The 20,421-nt window shown below is 42.3% G+C and overlaps 1 protein-coding gene across 6 annotated transcripts in view; it reads left to right on the top strand.

Annotated features, from left to right (window-relative positions):
- The window catches only part of ULK4 (unc-51 like kinase 4), a 241,679-nt gene extending 221,833 nt beyond the window's left edge, over positions 1–19,846 (top strand). For all 6 annotated transcript variants that reach the window (XM_032182763.1, XM_032182767.1, XM_032182765.1 and 3 more), the window contains exons 36-37: positions 16,443–16,531; positions 19,458–19,846. In XM_032182763.1, the coding sequence (XP_032038654.1) occupies positions 16,443–16,531; positions 19,458–19,542 (174 nt within the window). In that variant the 3' untranslated portion in view covers positions 19,543–19,846. The remainder of the gene's footprint in view (positions 1–16,442; positions 16,532–19,457) is intronic.
- The last annotated feature ends 575 nt before the right edge of the window (positions 19,847–20,421 follow it).

Raw genomic sequence — 20,421 nt, 5'->3', positions numbered from 1 at the left:
TTAATAGTGTATCAGTTCATCAAATGAAGAAGTGTGTAATTTGCAATGAAGGTAGTAATCATTTGTGACTATTTACTTATATTATTTGAAGGTTTTGAGATACTGGATACTTTGAGATACTACTGTATCTGTGTATCTGAACTGAAATCTGAGAATGTTCTGAGACCTGTAAACAATTAACTCTGATTTTTGTTAAATTTTGTTCAGATTGAATAGGTAGGTATGATAAAAAGGAAAAGATTGGTAAACAAAAGGTAAATAAAGTCCCGTATGTAAGAGTCAATATGATGTGTGTAAAGGAAATTAAAGAAAATATTTCTTCAGTAATGTTAATAAGTTTGATATAATGGACTTGGATTTTTAAAAGACCTTTCATAAGGTGTCTCAGCAGAACTTCCTAAAGAAACTAATCTGCCATAGGAAAGAGGAAAGTTCTTCTCAAGATTAGTAACAGCTTAAATGATAGGAAATAATAAATGTCTGGTTTTCTACAATAAACATAGTTTACTGTCATAAACCTGCTAGGATATTTGCTGTGGAATGTGTTCATAAATTGTCTGGAAAAAAGACATGAAAAGCAATGTGATAAAGGTTTTTAATGATGGAGAATTATTCAAAACTAAGACTGATTGTGAAGAGTTGCGGACTACTCAAAATTTTAATTGAATGGATGACAGAATTGCACATAAAATTCAGCATTGATACTGAATAATGTTTGGAGGGAAAAATCATCCTAACTATACAGACCTTGGGGCTTGTAGGCCATTGGTCTAAGAAAAATGTCCATGGTGCCAGAAATGAGTAAGGAGCTCCTCCCTGGCTGTTCAGCACCTTTCCTGGACTGTCACCTCTTGTCTGTAACAATCGACAATTCTTAATTTTGGTAATTTATAGTCGTTTTTACAGCAGCCTGTCAGAGTACATAGGCTTTGTAGAGGCCATTTGGAAGTTTTGGGTAGCTTGATGGGAAGGAATATGTCTTTTCTTCACTGTAAAGGTCCAGGGATGTAGAGGAGGTAGGTACCAATCTGTTTGCTGTAGCAACATGAAAAAGTCTGTTTGGTGGATGGTTGTGGCAAGTTGGCATCTGGTGAAAGATGTTTTAAAGCCTAATGGCACCTGCCTTACCCATTCTAGTGCACTGAGTGACAGGAGAGGGAGGGTAAAGTCTGGATCCAGAAACACCATGGACTTGGGACACATTTCTCTGGTCACGCATCAAACTCCTGTGGAAGGGGAATTGGAGAATGTGCTTATCTCCACTCCTTGCAAAAGTAGGATACCAAGAAGCATGTTAGCAGCCTCCTGGCAGAGGGTGACACCTCTAACAAATGCACAGGAAATGTGAGAAGAAAGGGCTTTCTATGTTGACCTCCTCTTTCTGGGTGCTGTTGATTAGGGCATTTGTCGAGCCTCTTGAGATTGGTCACAATTGGTCAGCCTGGGGACTGGAAACAGCTGGAGCTGTAGGAGATTTAGGCAGGGAAGAGAGGGAAGAACATTGATATTGTCTCAGCACCTAGATGAAGACCTGAGGGGAAGACATGGAGTCATCTTCTCCTAGAGTGACAAGAGTCAGGGTCAGGGCCTTGATTTTTTAGAAAGGTGGTAACCAAGTCCTTGTCTCTTCAGAATGGATTTTTAGCTGGAATCAGCTCAGGCAAGCTCTACCTTCTCAAGGACCATATCCAAGGTTTTCTCAAGGACTCCGAGAGGAGTATGATGGTGGTTTTACTCCTTCCTAGGACTGGCTGTACACAGAGTTATCCTGGGAGATGGGGCTATGGGTGCCTCTAATAATGTGAAGGAATCCTGTCCTCCCCTCCCTCTGAATTATGCTTGCCATTTTTGTCCCATAGGATAAGTGTCCAGCCTCTCCTCATGGGTGTCTGCAGAGGGATGGCTAGCAAAACTGGGCTTGTGGGTGAGCAGGATCTGGGAGGCAGTGTACAAGAGGAAGAGAGTAAGTAAGGATCAGTGGGAGAAAAAATGGTGTCTTCTTGCAAGGTGCCCTCTTCCACATTCTGTGGTGTCACTCATTGCCTCCAGCTAAGGAACCTATCTGTCTCGTGTTTGGCAGCTTTGGCTGGCTGAGCATACATGCTGCAGGGGCATCTTAGAACCTGCATGAGCTTTTTGGTGGTGCCATGGAGGTGTGGGGAAGACATCTGTGGATGGTCAACACCTTTCATTATTTAGAGTGACCATATTACTTCTTCCTGGACCAAGGGGCAATCTCTCTTTGTCCTGGGGCCTAGCAGAGGAAAGAAGCTGGCTTCTCAGGTACAGCAGTGAACTCAGCAGAGGGGTCCTTTTAAAGACACAATAAAGGACTGCTGTAGTCCCTCGCCATTCCACGCAGTGCCACCAGCACTGGATCTTGCTCTGGTTGGTTCCTGTCCTGCAGGTGGCTGGTAACTGCCGTGGGGCTGGGAGTGAGGTGGGTTAAGGGATGGAAAAAGTACTTTTAGGGAGGAAGAGGGAAGAAAGCTGACTGAGGGGAACAGGCCCTGCTCCTGCTGCGGCGGTTAGCGTGTGCCCAACCCTCTGATTCATATGCTGGTAAGGTCGGTCAGTCCATCTCCATGTGCTGGCTACGAGCTTGGTTTGCACAGTAGCCACTTGAAATGAAGAGCTGTGTTGTGTACCAGGAGCAAAGAGCTTTAGGCCTGGGAGGTGGACTTTTAGTCCAACCCAGTCCAGTAGTCAGTGAAGAGAAGCAGTAATATGTCATATAGTTGAGCTGTCATGAATCCCATTAGTAAATCAAGGATCACAGTACTAGGAGTTGCAAATAGTTCGTAGACTGAAGTATGTTCAAACAAACAAAACGTGTAGAACAGCTATGACAAGTAGGTACATTAAAATGATATATTTACTGTAATTTATGAGTGAAGCCAAAGTCTAAATTCACCGAGTAAATAAATGATTCAAAATGATTAATTTACTTTTATTAAGTGAGAGGACTGAAGAGTGCTAAGTTCTGAGCAACTGGCATGTGATAATGACTGCTCCTGCAGAAAAGCACAATGGGAAGTTGTCTGAGTCACTCACATCTACCACTGGCTTTTCTGTAAATTATAAGTCATTAAAGGCCAATATGTCTACTCTGGAATTTAGTAATTTTTACCTTACTAAAATGTTTTTAATTTAAATTTTTCCTCATAGCACTAGAGGCTGAAACACTTATTTTGAGCATCCTGGGGAAAGTAACCATGATCTAAATCTGATCCAGTAAGCGAATGCCTTATTTTGTATTACTTTATTGAGGGATAAAAAGCTAATTTAAATTTTTTCATTGTCAATTCATTTCTTGGTTTCACTGCAATCAGTGCCAATTTTGCTTGGCAATTCAGTGCTCTTAGGACACGTATCTTCTAAGAATAGAGTGAGAACATCGCCTTATTTTTTACAGATCATCAGATGACCACCAGATGGGGGAATCTTTTTGTCTTGGACTGAGTTTAAATCAACAGTTTAGATGTGAAAGACTCGATATCTCATTAGCAATCCCTTGATCCACCCAGTTCCCCTGGATGCTGTTTTAGAATGATAATCCCAATCATTCTTCCAATCTTTATAAGCAATCAGTTTTAAGTGCAACTCTTAGAAGATAAGACTTTTCCTGTCAGTCCTACCAAAAAAAAAAAAAAAAAAAAAAAAGAAAAAAAGAAAAAAGAAAAACAGGTGAGCTAGAGGCTTTGATTAGATAGGTATTCCTTTTAAGTCAGTTTTAGTCATTGTAGATTTTGTTTCTGCATGCTTGAAAATGAGCCTCCTAGCCAATTTAGATTGGCTTGAGTACTTCAAATAGTGCAATAAATCTTTTCTGTAATGCACAAAATTATTTTTAACCTGACATAAAGGTAACTTCCAGGTACCTTAACCTTTCCAAAAGGATCATAGATTTGGTTGAACTTCAAAACCCCTTTAAAATCCCCAAATCATCTGACAAAACACCTTCTCACTTAGATTAATACTTTCTTTAATACAGTGCCACTCATATTACTTGCTCTCTCTACTGTGCAGTCAGGGCCTTTGTAAGTTATTTGCTAAAAAGCTAGAATTTTGAGTGTAAATAGAAATTGAGTTTATTCCTTTTCCTGGAACAGTGATGAGATCATCGCATCAGCTTTGTATTGTGATGTGATTAAGTTTGCACTGTGACTCAGTTACCTTGTCCTGGAGGACAAAGTTATAAAATTGACTGCCGCTGTAGGTATGGGAGCAAAAGGCAGTATCATGTGGCAGACATCCAGATACTCATTCTGCGTCTGAAAACATTAAGCCCTGTGTTTTTAAAACTATACAACATGAGTGTGTAATGACTTTTTTAATGAGAATCTGTCTGGTTTCATTTCCATAACAGTGTTAATATTTAAATTATTGACCTAATCAGGTTAAGTGTATGAGCTGCACCATCTAATTTCAAGGCACACCTTGTTCATGGTAGTTGTGCAATGGCAAACTCAAAACAATGATGTAATTAGCTGCACATCAGCAAAAATGTCTGAAGGGTTTTAACTTGAAACCTCTAAGAGAAGACAAACTGCTTTATGAAGTTGAAAATGCTTTATTTGGAACCTGCGCATATTTATTATGGGTATTATCATGTGATAATAGTACTTCACAACCTGTTTTTTCATAGTCAAAAAGAAAATGAGAGGAAAAAATATCCAGTTCACATCCTGATTAGATCATAACTGAAAGCTGTGTTGTCGGTAGCCTTTTGTACACAGTTCGATATGACTGTCTGTTCAGCTGAAGCCAAGACTGCCGTAGTGGCAGTGCTGTAAGGTAAGTGTAAAAGGTTCACTGCCCCATCTGCGTGGGCGAAGTTTCTCAGAACCCTTGCATTCATTAGGATTGCTTTTAGCTGGTGGTATCCATTTCCTGAACACTAAATTCACCCACAAGATAAAAGCAAAAAGCCGATGCATGTATAAAAGAAAATGTTTGTTCCTCTGCTGATACTCAAATATAACGTATTTTGAGATAACAAAAGCTACAAAGAATAGTTTTCTCCCTGAAATACTTAATCATGTAAGTCAAGATTGAAGTTTAACTTGTCTCAACAAGTATCTCATGGCCAAACAAACAGTGCACCACAAAGCTGGTTAACATTCAGCCACAGCAGCTGGACTCATATTTATTAAAATTTTCAATAGGACTTGCTTGACACTTTTACAGAAAAGTCGCTTCCCTATTTTTTTTTCACAGTAGATGTTGCCTTCTAGGCTGTTTCTTCAATCTATGCATCAAAATGGGGATGTAAAGGTCAATCTTTGCTGTATTGCAGTTACAAAGAAAAACATTTTGTCTTTAAGCGAATGTTCTCCTATCCAAATTAAACTGTTCACTTTCTGTAGGAAAAAGACTTTTTAATATGGCAATTCAGTGGATTTTCTGTTTATGGAAGGACAGATCCTCCCTCTGTTGTGGACTTACTTCTACAAGTTTTATCTCTTTGTGAGACAACACAGCTGACTGTATGGCACCCAAGTGTTTTACAACCAGGAGTAAAATGAGTTAGTGTAAAGCACCATCAGTGGTGGTTCAAGCCAGCCCACTTAGCATTGCAATTAGTGGGTGCATATATACATAGATTTCACATTCTAGCTAAGTGGCTGGTAATTTCTTAAACTGTTTAAACTCAGGTACTTGTGATTGATTTACTTAATTGCATGATTTTAATTTAGGAAAAATTTGTTTAACTACACAATGCAAAAGATAAGCTGGAGTATCTGTGGTAACTCAGTGCCAGACAGCCTTCCATGTGGTGAGGAAGAACAATTTAAGTAGATATGTTGTAATTTCTATGTTCAATTCTTGACACTGTGTTAGATAGTTCCTTGTGTAGTCCCACTTAGACAATCACAACTGGGTGATAATAAAAATAATTTTATTAAGAGGAAATATCCTTCCCAAGCGCATGAGCTGCACAAAAAACCCTTCGCTTTGTTCTGTCTGCTATGAAGTATTTATGCAGAGTTGTCTTGTGTTGCCCTTCTTTTTATGTTGTCAGGGGTGAGTGACTAGCAACTTGAGTTTACCCTTAAATAAAGTGAACCTTGGCCTTCCATGACATCTTTTATCAACACTAATACAGTGTATTGCCATTCATGTCACTAGTTAGTGACATCATATTTGACTTGCAGTCTTCTCTTTTGTTGGTGATAGAAGACTGCCTGGTTGAAGAGTTTTGCTCCCTAGAGAAAAAAAAAAAAGGAAAAAAAAAAAAGTGGTTTATCTTCTCTTTGCAAGTTTCTGCTGTAAATCATTTAACCTTGTCTTAGAGCCCTTCTGTTTTTGCAGTTGCAGCAAAGAAATTCTGCAGTGTTTATATTCATCTGTATCTTGAAATATGATTATAAAGAACAGCAAGATGGTATTACGGTGGGGACAGCTGCAAGGGTTTCTCTCATCCATAGACTGCCAGGAGCTGGATCTCGGTGAATTGACAAAAGCATAGGAAAGCTTCTCGGGAGTCTGTTCCTGCCAGTCACCGATGAAACTGGTAGTCAGCCAAGTGTGAGTTGAGGTAGGGAGAGGAAAATGGGGAATGAAATCGTCAAAACAGTACTTGCCTGATATCACTAAAGCAGCAGGGCTCAGGGTGAAGCATATGGAGTCCAAACAGAACTGAAATGGCTAATATTGTCAAAAAAAAACAGAACGTGAATGACTGAAGACTTGTGGTTTTCTACAGTGGGAGATGCAGGAAGTGGGGATGATCTCGGAAGTAACTGTGAAGGCTTACTTGCAAGTTGGCCTGCAGAACTATCCATTCTGCATGAAACCTTACTTAGTCTGTTCATTTGGAACAAGTAATGCAAGTCTGAAAATATGTGTGTGTCTGCATTAGGTGTGGTGTTGGCTGCCATTTTGGCTGATGGTTGTTTCACGAGTGACGTGGCAGTATTCAGCCAATCTGTAATGGCTGGTCCTTAATGACCCTGGATGTGGGGAATCACATAAGGGACAACCTATTCTCAATTTTAGAGAGCAGCAAGAATGAAAAGTCTTTATTGCAGTGGCTGGCATACCGGGGACTCATGTTCCTGTGGGAAGTTTCTTACCTGCTTGTTTGGAAATGTGTTGGCTTTTCAAGACCTGCCCCTGGGGACTGGTGCTGTGCTGGTATTTGGAAGCTGGGAGCCCAGTGTGATTATGAGGAGATAAAGGAGCCATCCAAAAAGCAGAGCTGTCATGTTCGGCAGTGAGAAATACTCTCTCTTTTCACAGGGACAGATGTTTTCCTTCCAGTTGTACAGTGAAACCGACGGTTCTGAAACCTGCACCCTGTTAATTTGATACATAATTCAAGGCCAGCGTAATTCCCAGTGACTATCGCTGCTGTTTTTGTTATGGAGTCCTAATTCATTGTTTCTGTGGGCACGAAAGTATTGCCGGACTCATTTGGTGTTTCAGTGCACTGTAATTTTACTTACTGCAATTCTGTTGAGATTGCCAAGCTGTGTCATCTGTTGGGCTCATCACTATTACTTCCTTTTGACCTCCTCTCTGTAATTGCACACACATGACTTTCTAGCTGCTATAAAGATACCTAAATGCAACTGGGCTCATTTAAAAAAATAAAAATAATAATAAAAAAAAAAAATGTGAATAAACCAAAATATTTCTCTGTGAGGCCAGTGAGGACCAATTAGGTAGCTGTTTGCTTTCTGCCAGGCAGCCAGAGCCATCTGTCACATGACAATGAGCAAGCACAGATTTCAGAAGTCCATTTGTTTTTATGACCGTTTTTACAATTTTATGGAAATTGAACCATTACATAAAGCATAATTTTCCTCAGAATCGATGTTTTAGATACTTAATTCCCTGTTCAGTCATTTGCATATCTAGTTGCTTTATATATAAAGCACAAATACAATGATGCTTTTCTCCCCTAATAAAAAAATCTTCAGACCTAAGTTTTGCCTTTTTCCAGTGTATGAAGGACTGCCTATGATTGGTACTAAAGGAAAACCCCAAGGGCTTTAGGTCCAAGTTTTATGTGTGCATAGAAATTACGTCAAGAGAGGTTATAAAGGAACTAATGTTTAATGCTTTATTGCTTAGCTTAAAATCATGGTCCATAATGTTTTTAAAGAAGGTTCTGTTGCTCTTTTTATTTTTCAGCTATGTTCTTTTCATATTCTGGGGTAGCTCTTAATGTAACTCATGATATTCCTGCTATTCTTGGAATGGTAAATCTAAAACATTCCGTTAAGTTGTGCAGATTTTTTGTAGTTGAAGTCCTGTGTTCAAGTTCAGATTACAACCACTGTGAGCAAGAGGTTTCTACTTTTGCTTCATCCTCAGCAAAAGTTAATGCTATATAAAGGTTCTGCTCAGGGGAAGCTAAGGATTTTGCGTACCAGATCAGGATTTAATTGCACAAACAGGTCTGTATAAGGACAGTTTGACAGCACCTCCTTACATCACTCTGGCTTCATCAAGGCATAGTATTCTTTTATTTTCATGAAGAACATTTTAAATCAAGAAAAGAGACAAAGTCAAGTTGGAGCTATTACTTTTTTTTGAGGCTGCATGCATTAAAATTAAAATTCCTCGGTAAACTGCAAATACTTGGCAGTTCCTAGGGGTTTGGCCAGTTCATTTGTGCACCACAGGCATGGCTGCTCAAGTGTTTGTGTCCTTAGATATGTAAGCATTTATGAAATTGGTAATTGCTTGGTTGCTTGCATACTTCTCCTATACAGTAATTGCCATTTAAAGGTCAGCACTTTCCAATATGTTCTGGGTGTCACTGTTTTTCCTAATAGTGAGAAGGTGAGTTATCTGTAATAATGATTCTTATACAAGCGTATAAGCATTTGAAATTACTTTGAATCATCATAGCATGAAATATGGCAGCAAAAGATTTAGGGTCGGTTATATTAGTTGCTGTGCCCATGAAAAGAAAAGAAGGCCACCCCTAACCTGTGGAACATATCAATGAAAGTTGGATATAACTCCAAACAAACTTTGCAGTCAGACCATTTTGTGGTTTTACAGAGAAATATAAAGGATGACAGCTGCTGGAATTCAGGGGTCTTAATCGAGAGTTGAATTGTTAGTCCATAAACAACATCAGTGCTGGAAAGAGAGCTACAGGAGTCAACATCTAAAAAGGATTGCGAGTTGCTTGTCAGAAGCTATTTTAGGAGAAAAGCTGACAAAGAGAAAAAGAGACTATGAAGGACATTTGAACATGAGAGAGCCTTCTCTTTAGTGAGGGGAGCTCCCATGAGACCAGCAGGGTGCAGCGTAGCTGGGAGGTGGTATTCTCTTCAGGTCCAGCAAGGTGAGGGCAGGTGGGAAGAGGAATCGGAGGGGCTTGTGAGGAGGGCACAAGCTCTGTCTGTGGCCCCATTTTGCCAAAGCTGATGCTTGAGGCCAGCAGGGATTATTGTTTGGCAGACTGAAATTAGTCTGAAGTGGTACCTCAGGGAGTCACTGGCATGCAGATGACAGATGAACTGGTGTTTGTAGATGAGGTCACCAGCAACAGGGTGGCAAGTGTTTATTTTTAATGTCATATTGATGTTGGGCTTGCTTATGCGCATGTGTAACATGATCCTGCAACACTGTGTGGAAGTCTTCTACAGCACCTTGCAGACACCCATCAGGACTGCAGTCCCCTTTCCTGATGAAGTTGTTGTGGACAGCTGGGTCTAATGGATGTAAATGGATTACCCTACCCAGTTCTGTTAAGTCAAATATTTTAAACTCACTAGTTACAGAGGATAGAAACTGTGATAATGGTTATTTTCTGGGTTATAAAGACATTTTGTACGTTCTGAAAATCAGTTGAGAACACTGCTAGCAACAACGCCAAAAATCAAAATCAAACAAGACTGAGAGCCCTCTTCAGTTCAATAATGACCCTGAGGTTTTATGAATCTTCTATAGTGCTTAGATAATACCCCTTAGAGTTGGCAATTTTATAACTTTACAACAACCCTGGAGCACGCCTTTGTGTGCATTATGGATGTGCTGATGGGCAGAAAATAGCGTCAAAGTGGAAGGTGTCAAGGAACATCCAAAATCAATTAACAATTATACAGTGTGGGGGAGACATTCCTTGTCTCCCTGCAACTAGCCCTTGAGACAGCGCGCCGCTCAGCCTGCCAGGAGACCCGTGTGTTTCCAAGTTAGCCGTGGAAATTGCTTTGAACTTGGAGCAAACCTGCACACACATACAAATTAGAAGACGACAAAACGTGTGGAATGAAATCTTGGCCTTATCAAAGTCAAACGGAGTTTGTCGCTGACTTCAGTGGAACAAGAATTTTATCCATAAAGAGGGGAAAAAATTTTTTTTGAACTCTAAAATCAGAGCTAAGCTGTCTGAAGTACTTTTTTTTTTTTTTTTGGTCACAGATACCTGCTTGTTTTCGCACGTATTTGCAGGATCTGAAGGCCACGAAGTCTTTGTAATTTTGTGTCTGCAATCCCCGGCTATAATAATGCTTGCCAAAGCACACCTGGAACACTCATGCTTTTGTAACTTTCATTTCTTGTTTTTATGGTCCAGCAACATTGCTCAGGCCTGTTCAAATGAGTTGGCAATTAGTAACGTAAATACAACCTGTCCGACTTGATCTGTTCTTCCCACATGCACTTTCTGTCTGTCTCTCTCCAGCTGAACCATTTAAAAAGAGACAAGTGCTGCGATGGGGTGGATGTCAGAAAGGTTTTTACCACTTAGGATGAGCTCTTTTGGAGGAAAAAAATACCATGTGGCCACCCTCATGAGCATGCAGTGTCTCTGAGAGCACGCTGCCCTTGGGTGGTCCTTTTCTTCAGTTGCATAACCTGGCAAGAGTTACCATTATTTTACAGTAAATAACCCATAAATCGGTTGAGCATATGCTCTTTGAAACATCCAGTCCCATGTACCTGCTGAGAGCATGTCTAAAACATGAAACGCCAGATTAAGCACCTCACAAAAGGCCCTTGCAAATATCTGGGATTTTTTGTCGTCTTTTTTGGCTGTTTAGTTTTTATTTTAAAATAAATAAATAAATAAAATCCTGCCATAGATTCCAAACTGGTCCAATAGCTAGAGCACTCCCCTGGCAAACAGGAGGGCAGGCTTCCCTTCCCCAAGCTGGCAGTGAAGTGAGGAGGCCGTGCCTCGATCGTGGTGTTCTTCACTCGTGGGGAACTGCCTGACCCTCCCTGCCTCTCCCCATCTGTGGGAAGCTCTGTCACAGCAGCAAAAAACACAATGTTCACTTCTCTGGAAAAGGGGAGAGGACTGCAAGAGCCTGTGAGCCTGTAGCCTTGTGTAGGGGCACTGAGAAAAGGTGTGGAGTTGCCCCCCATGCAGTTTTTCTTGCCCTTCTGAACCTCAGCCTGCCCCGTGCTCTGTGCAGGTGTCTAGGTTTCCATTCTGGATTGCTGACCCCTAAAATGTTGTCATTACAGCCTCTACTCTGTAGGGTCTAAATGTTTTATTGGGTCTGGCCCTTAATTATACCAACGTGGGGCTTTGCTACCTTGAAAGAGTAAGTGTGCAAGCCTACAGAAAGAATGGCAGTGATGGAGCTGATGTACCTTCTCTGGACAATACCACCTTGTAGAGGGCTGTATTTTCAAATATCTGTATTTACTACGCTTGAACATGATAAATGAATCCATCCGTTTTATTTCAAGTAGCTGCTCACCTGCTCAGGTCTGTGTTTGCAGTATCTCCTTGGTCGTAATGCCGCCCTGTGAGGAGGAGAGGCTGCATGTTTATGGCCGTGTTGTTGTGAATTGTGAGTGACAAACCAAGCGGTGGGCTTTCTGTGCTGCACTGCCTGTGAATAGCTCCGTGCTGACAGCCTGGTAGGAAAAGTACCTTTAAATGGGATAGGCACAAATGGTCAGCAGCGCTGGGAGGCTTTCTCCTCCAGCCAGGCATTGTGCCTCATTTCTGAAGCTGCCATCCCATTCACTTCTTTGCTGGGCTGTCACATCAGCTACGGTGATGCTTTTGACACCACTATATTTTGTGACATTTGCTCTTTAAAAATGAGAATAAGGTCACTCTAAGCAGCTGTGAATAGCCATCAGCTCTCAATCACCATCAGCCCAGACTGCATTTGAAACGGCGGCTTTGGGGCTGAAAAGACGCGGTGTTCGACTTGCAGTCCCTGAGCCGGTTCAAGGTGGTGGAGGAATCAGGAGTCTGAGGTATGCATCTTAAACTGTGGGGACAGCACTTACTGTGAAGACATTATTTGAGATAGTGTCTCGAGGGCAACAGGAATATGCTTAACTCTTTGATTTTTTTTTCCCAGAAAACTTATACTTTCTTCTAAATATATTTCATATTCTCCATAGGATCCCAGCTAATGCACAGATAAAAAATGGTGATTGTTTTTACTGCAGTATTAGCTGATGCTACAGTTCCCATTCACAGAAAACCCTCTGGCTGGGGATAAGTGGTACTTCAGCACGTGCTGATGTTGAAGCGATGCTAACATTTGAGCTACGACTACCTGGTGGCTCCAGTAAACCAGCCCACGGCAGCTCCCGTGTTGTTTGTGTGGCTGCTCTCTGTCAGCGCTGGCAAAGTTGAGTGAGAACTTGAGCTAACTGATCCTGCAAGGATAGTTAGCTTAATTGTGTTAAATTTTGAGGAAAAGGTAGGAAGCATCACTTTGAGGTTAAAATATTGAGGCGTGTTTGGGAAAGAAGGCCAAGTTTATGTGGAAGAGCATTTATGAAATGACTTGCTTGTGTCTGTGTATACAGACATAGTGATGGCATGTAAAAGACATCTCCAGCAGCTGTTTATTTGAGAATATAACATTTGAAGGTGCAACTAAATATGCTCCTGAGTCCTCTCTTCAACAACAACAACAACAAAATTACTTATTTTAATCAAAGAAATATTTTATGTCGTTTCCCAATTTCAGTACAGTTTGCTTCACAGACATCAAGCTTGCAGTTTATTTGAAAACTCAACAAAGCAGGAGAATTTCTTTCTCTTCAATATGGTAGGAGAGCAGTTTAGTATTAGGTCCTTTAACTCAGTCATAAATTAACAAAATGTGAGTTTTGACAAACCAGAGAAAGCAGTATTATGAAACAATAAGCCTTAAGAAAGGAGATTATCTCTTAGATTTCCATGTTTTCTTGAAAATTGAATTGCAAAAGTCATTTAGATCAAGAATCCAATACCAAGCACCATAATACTTGAACAGCTATTCTAAATGTTAGGAAACACTGATCTTTACATATCAGTTATGGTTTCTTTATGTATGACTCATCCTTGTTTAATAGAATTGAAGAGAGGGAAAGCTTTGGAATGGTTATTAGCTTAATAAAGCAACATCATTTTGGGATTCTTACTAAATTCCAATGAGTATACAACTAAACTGAGATTTAATTACATTTTTAATTAAAGGAATAGGTATCGATTATGTCACTGAATATGTGTTGTAGCCAGCCCTAACAAATCAGTGTTATTACAAGAGATCACTGAAGCAGTTATTAAAATTCTGAGTGAGCTAGAACTGGGCTGGATAAAAAGATAGAGTCATGCTGGGAAGGAGAAAAAGGTAATGAGATGCATAAAAATACATGTGTTTCCAAAAGTTTGATTGCTGACAGTTTGCTGTGTTATCATAATTTATTTTTATCTAAAGAACAAAGTGAAGATAAAAACAGAGCATTTTTTAAATAGGAAACAAAGTTTTATCTCGGTTCTTGAAAGCGAATAGTGATTCCTAAGATCAGTCAATGTTTCACATGACCTTTACATGAAGCAGGATCTCATCTACCTTATGTGAGATACCCTCTGGTCACTCAGATTTCCTACACAACATAATATAAAAGGGGCAAGCAAGTGTTAGTGGTCAGAGCAATAGCAGCATGAGGGTACTGGCCAAAAGTGATGGCCAGGTGCAGCCAGGGCCACTCGCCCTGTACCCAGCCTGTGCCTTGCCTGCTGCTGCAGCATCGGTGCTCTCCTCTGCCCTGTGTGAGGTGAGTCTGTGGTGTGGATGCCTTTTGGTGGGCAGAAAACAGCTTTCTGAACTCCGGTAATGGGGAGCGGGTGTGGAAGCCTGCTGTGAGGCTCTACAGCTGCATTTTGTCCACATGGGTTTTCGCTAGTGCCCCTTATTTTGTGCGAAGCTGTTAGCTGATGCTCTCAAAAAATATATGCCCCGAGTTCGTCTGAAACTTAATTTAAAAAATCTGCAGGCTGCTGCGGCTGCTGTTAAAGGCCTGATACTTTCCCTCCTTGTGGTACCACCTTTACTGCTGACAGGATCTTACTGAAGCATTTTGCTATGTGGTGCAGAAGCCCCCTCAGATGGACATCACAGAAACCCCATTGCCTCTGTCTGGAAGTTACTCTGGTCAGTGAAGTATAACAAGGAGATGGAGTAGATGATCTCATAGGTCTTTCTGTTCCTATCTGTTATAATTTCTGTGCGTATAAAGCCGTTTTAATCCTTCCCATTCAAACGCATTGTGCCCACAGAAATGTATTCTTAATAATGGCACAAGGCGTGCTGCAACACAGGCAGATTTGGGAAATTCCAATGGACTAAGTCATTAACTGAAGTAGAGCATTTCAGAATTTAAAAAACAAAGGTATAAGATTTTATAACTTTAATAATGTATTTTGAACATTCTCTGTGTAATGCATGAAGGCCAACCTGTTTGAAGAACACGGCGGTGGTGCGGATTTCAGCACCCAAGCATTAGGTTGTGTTAGTATGAGAGGTGTCTGTAGCCTTTACTTGACCTCAGGGTTTTATGGAGCAGGATCCAGCCTTCAGCGGCAGCTCCCCCTTTGCCCCCTGTGACCTCTTCCTCTTTCAAGTGTGCGGGGTGAACAAGGGCCATGAGCAAAGAATGTGGCCGTGGCGGAGGAGCTGCAGAGGCTGTGGCAAGTGTTTAGCAGAGTCAGGAGTGCTCCTCGGCACAGAAAAGCAACATCTTGAGGCTGAAGCACTTTTCTCTTTCAGTAACTATATTGCCACAATTTCATACCTCTTCCTTCTAAAATTCAGGACCCAGATTACCAAATGTCTTCTGTAAGTACAGGATGAGAATGAAAGAAGGATGGATGACAGATATACAAACAGAGGGGTTCAAAGATAACCTCAGGAGACTAAAAAGGCTTAATGACCTGTAATCAGGATTTACCAATGATTTGTACTTAGGTAATTGTTCACTGTTTTTTTCCCCAACACACAGGATAGATCTTCGTTTACTACAGACAGAGCCCTGTTCCTGCTTAACTGCAGGATGTTATGATTATAGCTGTAGTGACACTGGTGTTTCAGAATCACCGCTGATAAATGATGGTGGGCTGGTAGCTGTAAATACAGCTTCTCTTGTGATTTAAGAGGGAGACTTGAAGGCATATCGCCTGGATGCTTGATCAATGGTAAATCGGGCCAGCCATGGCATGTTAAAGCTTAAAAGTCCTTGCCAGGTTTGGGGATTAAAAATTGTCGTTTCAAGCATTAACTCCCGGTATCAAAATAATCAGCTGCTCTGGTCCTTTTCCTTTCCTTTTTGCCAAGATTTACTTACCTTTGTAAGCAAGAACTGACACGCAAACCTTTTTTTTTTTTTTTTCCTTTTTCTTCGGTAATTTTTTTGAGGTAGGAGAGCTTCTTCAGCAAGCTGCCAAGTGTTCGGTGTCTGTGCCACAGTGCCATGCAAGTTCATGCCGTGCCCCCCATGACCGTCCCATTCCCATGGCTCACTGGTCAGGAAATGTGCAGCCACTTGTAGCCATGCACTTACGCAGCGTAAGGCTGGCGATGCCATAAACCAGTCATCAGAGATCAGTGTGATAAAAAACAGCCACAGCAAAATCAGCTCTCGTCAGGATTCACTTGACACAGAAGGGTATACGGCTTCAGTCGTTCGTTCCCTGCTCTGTAGGTGACAGCCCTGTGCAGGCAATATTCCTAGTGACTGACAAGTGGCAAGAAAACATTGAATATGCAGGTGCTGCCATTGCAGTGCTTTTTAACCTGGTTCCTCTCAGAGAAAACCCCACATGCCCTGATCTGAAGGCTGATACATGCTTGGTTATTTTTTCCCTGAAGTGAAAAATGGAAACAACTGCGGGCTCGGATCTCCCTGGAATTCAGAACCAAGGGGGTTTGTATTTGCATTGGTGCTAAGAACAAAATCAGGATTGGCAGGCTGTGATGTGTGAATTTTTGCTCATACAGGGACTCAGAACGAGAATGAATCTTATTAATTAAGCCAAGACATCTCAGATAGTTTGCGCCTAAACTTCAGCCCTGTTTGGTAAAAGGGACTTTCTCTTGGGTCTCTTTAATGTCACATTCCATTTACAAGTGTAACAAATGCTGTGACTTGTTTCCCTCTCCCCCCATCCCACAGAAGACGACATAGGAATTTCTTGCTCTGCCTTTGATAACCGTTCTTTCTTTTTGTTCCAGATAACTTCAAACGAGAAGCGCTTGGAGAGCCTGAAGAGTGATGGCGATGCTCTTATCCAAACTCTAGAGAGCCTGGCCCAGGCTGCCAGGTGAGTTCCCTCAGGCTTTCAGGAATTTCCAGGGATGAGAGCTCTCTCCTCTTCTTTTGTCTTCACTGGCCTTCTGCTGTAATTGCCTCCGTGCAGTACAAGCTTCTCAGGTTTCTGTCCCTGGCCCCCCTCCCTGCACGGCTCCCCTCCAAAACCCTCATTCAGAGCTTTCTGGCGGTTCAGCCGCCACCGCCGCGGCACGCTTTGATCCCCAGCTGCGGCTAGCCACAGTGCGCTGCACGCTCGGGCTCAATGTGTGTGCACATGTGGCAGCTTAATTTGTAATTTATTTATTTATTTTATCCCAAACAATTCGCCTCTTTATGACCGGATGCTGGTCAGTGTTTCTTGGCGCAGTGGGCTAGATGCACAATGTGGTATTTGTGCCCTGTCTTAAAGTAATTGTGTTTTGTACACTTGCTGATTTTGTTTGAATGTGCATCTGAAGAGCAGAGCTGCTTTTGTTTGAGAATACCTGCGGCTTCTCAGAGAAGGCACCAGACTTTGGGGGATGCCATGGCCTCTGCAAGAACAGAGGTGCTGGTCCCAAAGGCTTGGCCAAACCTCAGCTCATCTCCCTTAGACCTTCACTCATCTAATCCCAGTGGGACATAGGAATGAATGAATTACTGTTCTCTGCCCTGAAAAAAAAATAAAAAATAAAAAAGGAAAGAAAAGAAAAGAAAAGAAAAGAAAAAAGAATTTCACTTGTGCTGTGGGCTGTTAAGCTGCGTTTCACTCCCGGTCACATGAAATTGTTAGATTGTGTTTTATCGATCATTTTTGAAACACTACAGTGGTGTTTCCAGTGCTCTTTGTGCTTCCAAATGGCTTCACGTGGGTCGGTTGTTTGGGACAGTCAGCTCCTCGGTATTACAGCAGGGTGTACCCTGTGTTGGAAGGAAGGGGGGGCGAGGGCAGATGTAGAGAGGAAATGGTCAGGAAGTGGTGAGTGTGAGGAGCTGCACGCTGAGGGCTGACCAAACCTGTCCTGACCAGCCTGCATCTCTCTCTCAAATGCTCAGCTGCTGACTCACAGCTTTTTGTGTGACACATTAAATTATCTAACTAAAATAAAATGACAGCTCTCCCTAAGGGAGACACTGGCACCACCACTGAAGATGACAGTGGTGTGACAGCAAGGAAAGAAAGGGATTTTTCTTCTTTTAGAACTAGTTTTCACTCTCTTTCAGCTCATTTCAGCGTTAGATGCACCAGACAGCCCATCCAGTAGCTGGCTTTGAATCCCCTTCTCTGGCTTCCTCTAATTGTCTGTTATCTGCACGTTTCTGTACTCAAAAAACACGTACTAAAGAGTCCAAAATAAACACCGGTCTCTCTTATTTGACGTAAGATGCTCAGTACACTGGATTCGGTCCCGTGTTAGTGCTGAGTGCTGTGATACACTGTGGTAGGCCAAGCTCCTCAGCTTGCAGCAGCAGTGGGAAGGCCCCCAGGAGCTCATGGATTTCACTTTCCCTCTGCCCATTCTTTGAGGAGCGTGTCCCTGTCCGTTCATCTGCTGAGGACACTGAGAGGCATCTAGCCTGGGTCTTGGGGCTGTGAGAGACTCACTCAGGCATGGATAAGTTGTTAACGGGTAGATGGGAGAAGCCTGGGTTTAGCAAGCTCAGTCAGCTTCAGCTTATGGAGGCTGTGGCTGTTCCACCATCTCCTCAAACCCCCTTGTCTTATGGGCTGTGCTTCCCAGAATATTCCTTGGTAGCAGTCACTCAGGTCTCCTCCTCTCACTTGTGCTTTGAGCCCTGCTAAGAAGCCTTTCTGAATTTCATGCTGAATTGGAAACATGAGTAGCCCGACCTCCCAGGCCCTTCCACCCACGTATTGTCACTGGGTCGAAGGGATTGAGGGGGGCTTTTGCTTCGCTTCTTTTTCGGACAGGTTTCTCATCTTTCAGTCCGCCTGCACAGTGGAAGGCAGATACCAGCCAGGCAGTGCACTGCTGGCAGAGGGACACTGCTTGCTGGGGTAGCAAGGTGCTGGCGGTGCTCTCCTGCTGCCGTGTAGCAGCTTGTACTGCCAAGCTCTTTCTCTGCTGTGTCCTCTCAGCTGGACAGATCAGGCAGTTTTGGGGTTGGTACCTGACAAAGCCATTCTGCTTAGTGCCTAGTTGGAATTAAATCCGAACTCTAAAATGTGGGACCTTAGCCGTTTGTTTTTCAGTTGCCAAGATGAATTTGTTTCAGATAACTAAGTTTTCTGGTTTAAACTGCTGCTCATTAAGAAATTGGTTTATGAAGTGTGGACTGATCGTTTGGATTTCACTGTTAGCTCTGTGTGCCCCTAAACACGGGGTGTCGGTAGGTATTTGTCATTAGCAGCTATTGAGGAAGCTGCAAATTGGTCTTGTGGCGTACTTTCTAAGTTAATGATGAGGGATGGTAAGCCTCTAAAAAAGCATTTCTATGGCCTTAGCAGTGCTTGTTAGATCCTCTTTTTCAGTGCTGGAAAAACCATGCATGTAAGAAAAACTCAGGTGAGGAAGTGAAGGGGGAAGACCACAGCACTGACTCCAAGACATACACGTAGTGGGGCGGGTGGGCAAAACCTCGAGAGGAGCTGCCTCCTTGTGCCAGGTAATTGGGAAGGCACACATAGGAGTCATTTGTCTGAGCAGCTATGAGAGTGCACGTGTGTGTGTGTGGATTCACGGGGCACAGTAAGTTATGTCTTCTATTTTACAGAGGAGATTGAGCAAGGTAGCGGTTGCTGTGAATTTCAGCTGAAATTCAGTTTTACGTGAGATTTGTTGCAGGACAAAATCACCTGTTGCATGTTGCTACTTAATAGTAAAAAGGGGTAAAGTTACTCAATGACTATTAAGTTTTCCAACATAATGGCAAATGTGGAATTTCTACAAAAAGTTTTCCCTTGTCTAACAGATGCTACTATGTTCACTTTCTAGCTCTCACGCTGATGTTGCTGTTGCTTCCTTGGCATTTGAAATTCTGAGAACAGTGGGACATGAAAATCTGAAGACGACCAAGTGAGCTGTTTTTGACCAGCCCACTGAAGCATGCAAGTTGTGCGTGCTGCTCAGCACCTCAGTCCTGAATGAACACCTTCAGATACGCAGAGCCGACCCAACTAACTTAGCAAGCTAGCTGAGCCATAGTGTGACTGGGGGGGGGGGTGTTTCCAGGCAGGGAGGGAAAATGCCTTTTCCTCACCCTTCCCTCAAGGGTGGATTGTTGATTACTGTTTTACCGTATTGGTGTTACGTGATGTAGTGTGTATATTTGACAGCCAGAGTTTGAAAAGTGTAAATTAAATAAATAGCATAGTTACTCTCCAGTGCTAGTCACTGTGGAAATATCTTTTTACTAAAAAGTAAGACTATACGTGGTGGAGGCTGTGTGTGTGCAGATGTGGCACGTATGCATGATATCCTCATGCAAGAGTCCTCTGGCACTAGCAGATGTCAAGGTGATTAAGAAATTACATCCCGTTTTTTTTCCCCCGGAGCGGCTCTGTCCGGCACTGCTTCCTGTTTGACACTGTGACTCTTTGTGACTGCCCCACCTGCGCAGCAGTTACCTGTGAGCTGCTGCGAGCAGCCTGCCCTCGGACAGCCCCGGTCTCCAGATGGCGAGGCACGAACAGCCCTAGGTAAACAGACTGACCTCACCTTGCACTGCTTACTGGGATAGTTTTCTTGTGTAACCTTTCGTATCACTGTTACTTTTTTCAGAGCTGGAAATTAGAGCTGGGGTTGCTAGAAATAGGAAAAAAATTACTGAACGCATTGGGTAAAATATTTTCTAATAATAGTCTTCTAGTGCAGGTGTGGCTGAGAGGTGAAGCTGGGTGACTCTAGGAGACATCTGTGCAGTCACAGTGCTGTTGCTCTGTAAGCAAAGTGAGGCAGC

The sequence above is a fragment of the Aythya fuligula genome, chromosome 2 (genome assembly GCF_009819795.1).
Source record: "Aythya fuligula isolate bAytFul2 chromosome 2, bAytFul2.pri, whole genome shotgun sequence".
Lineage (NCBI taxonomy): Eukaryota > Metazoa > Chordata > Aves > Anseriformes > Anatidae > Aythya > Aythya fuligula.
Note: the sequence above shows the minus strand (reverse complement) of the source record. Positions and strands in the feature narration are given on the sequence as shown.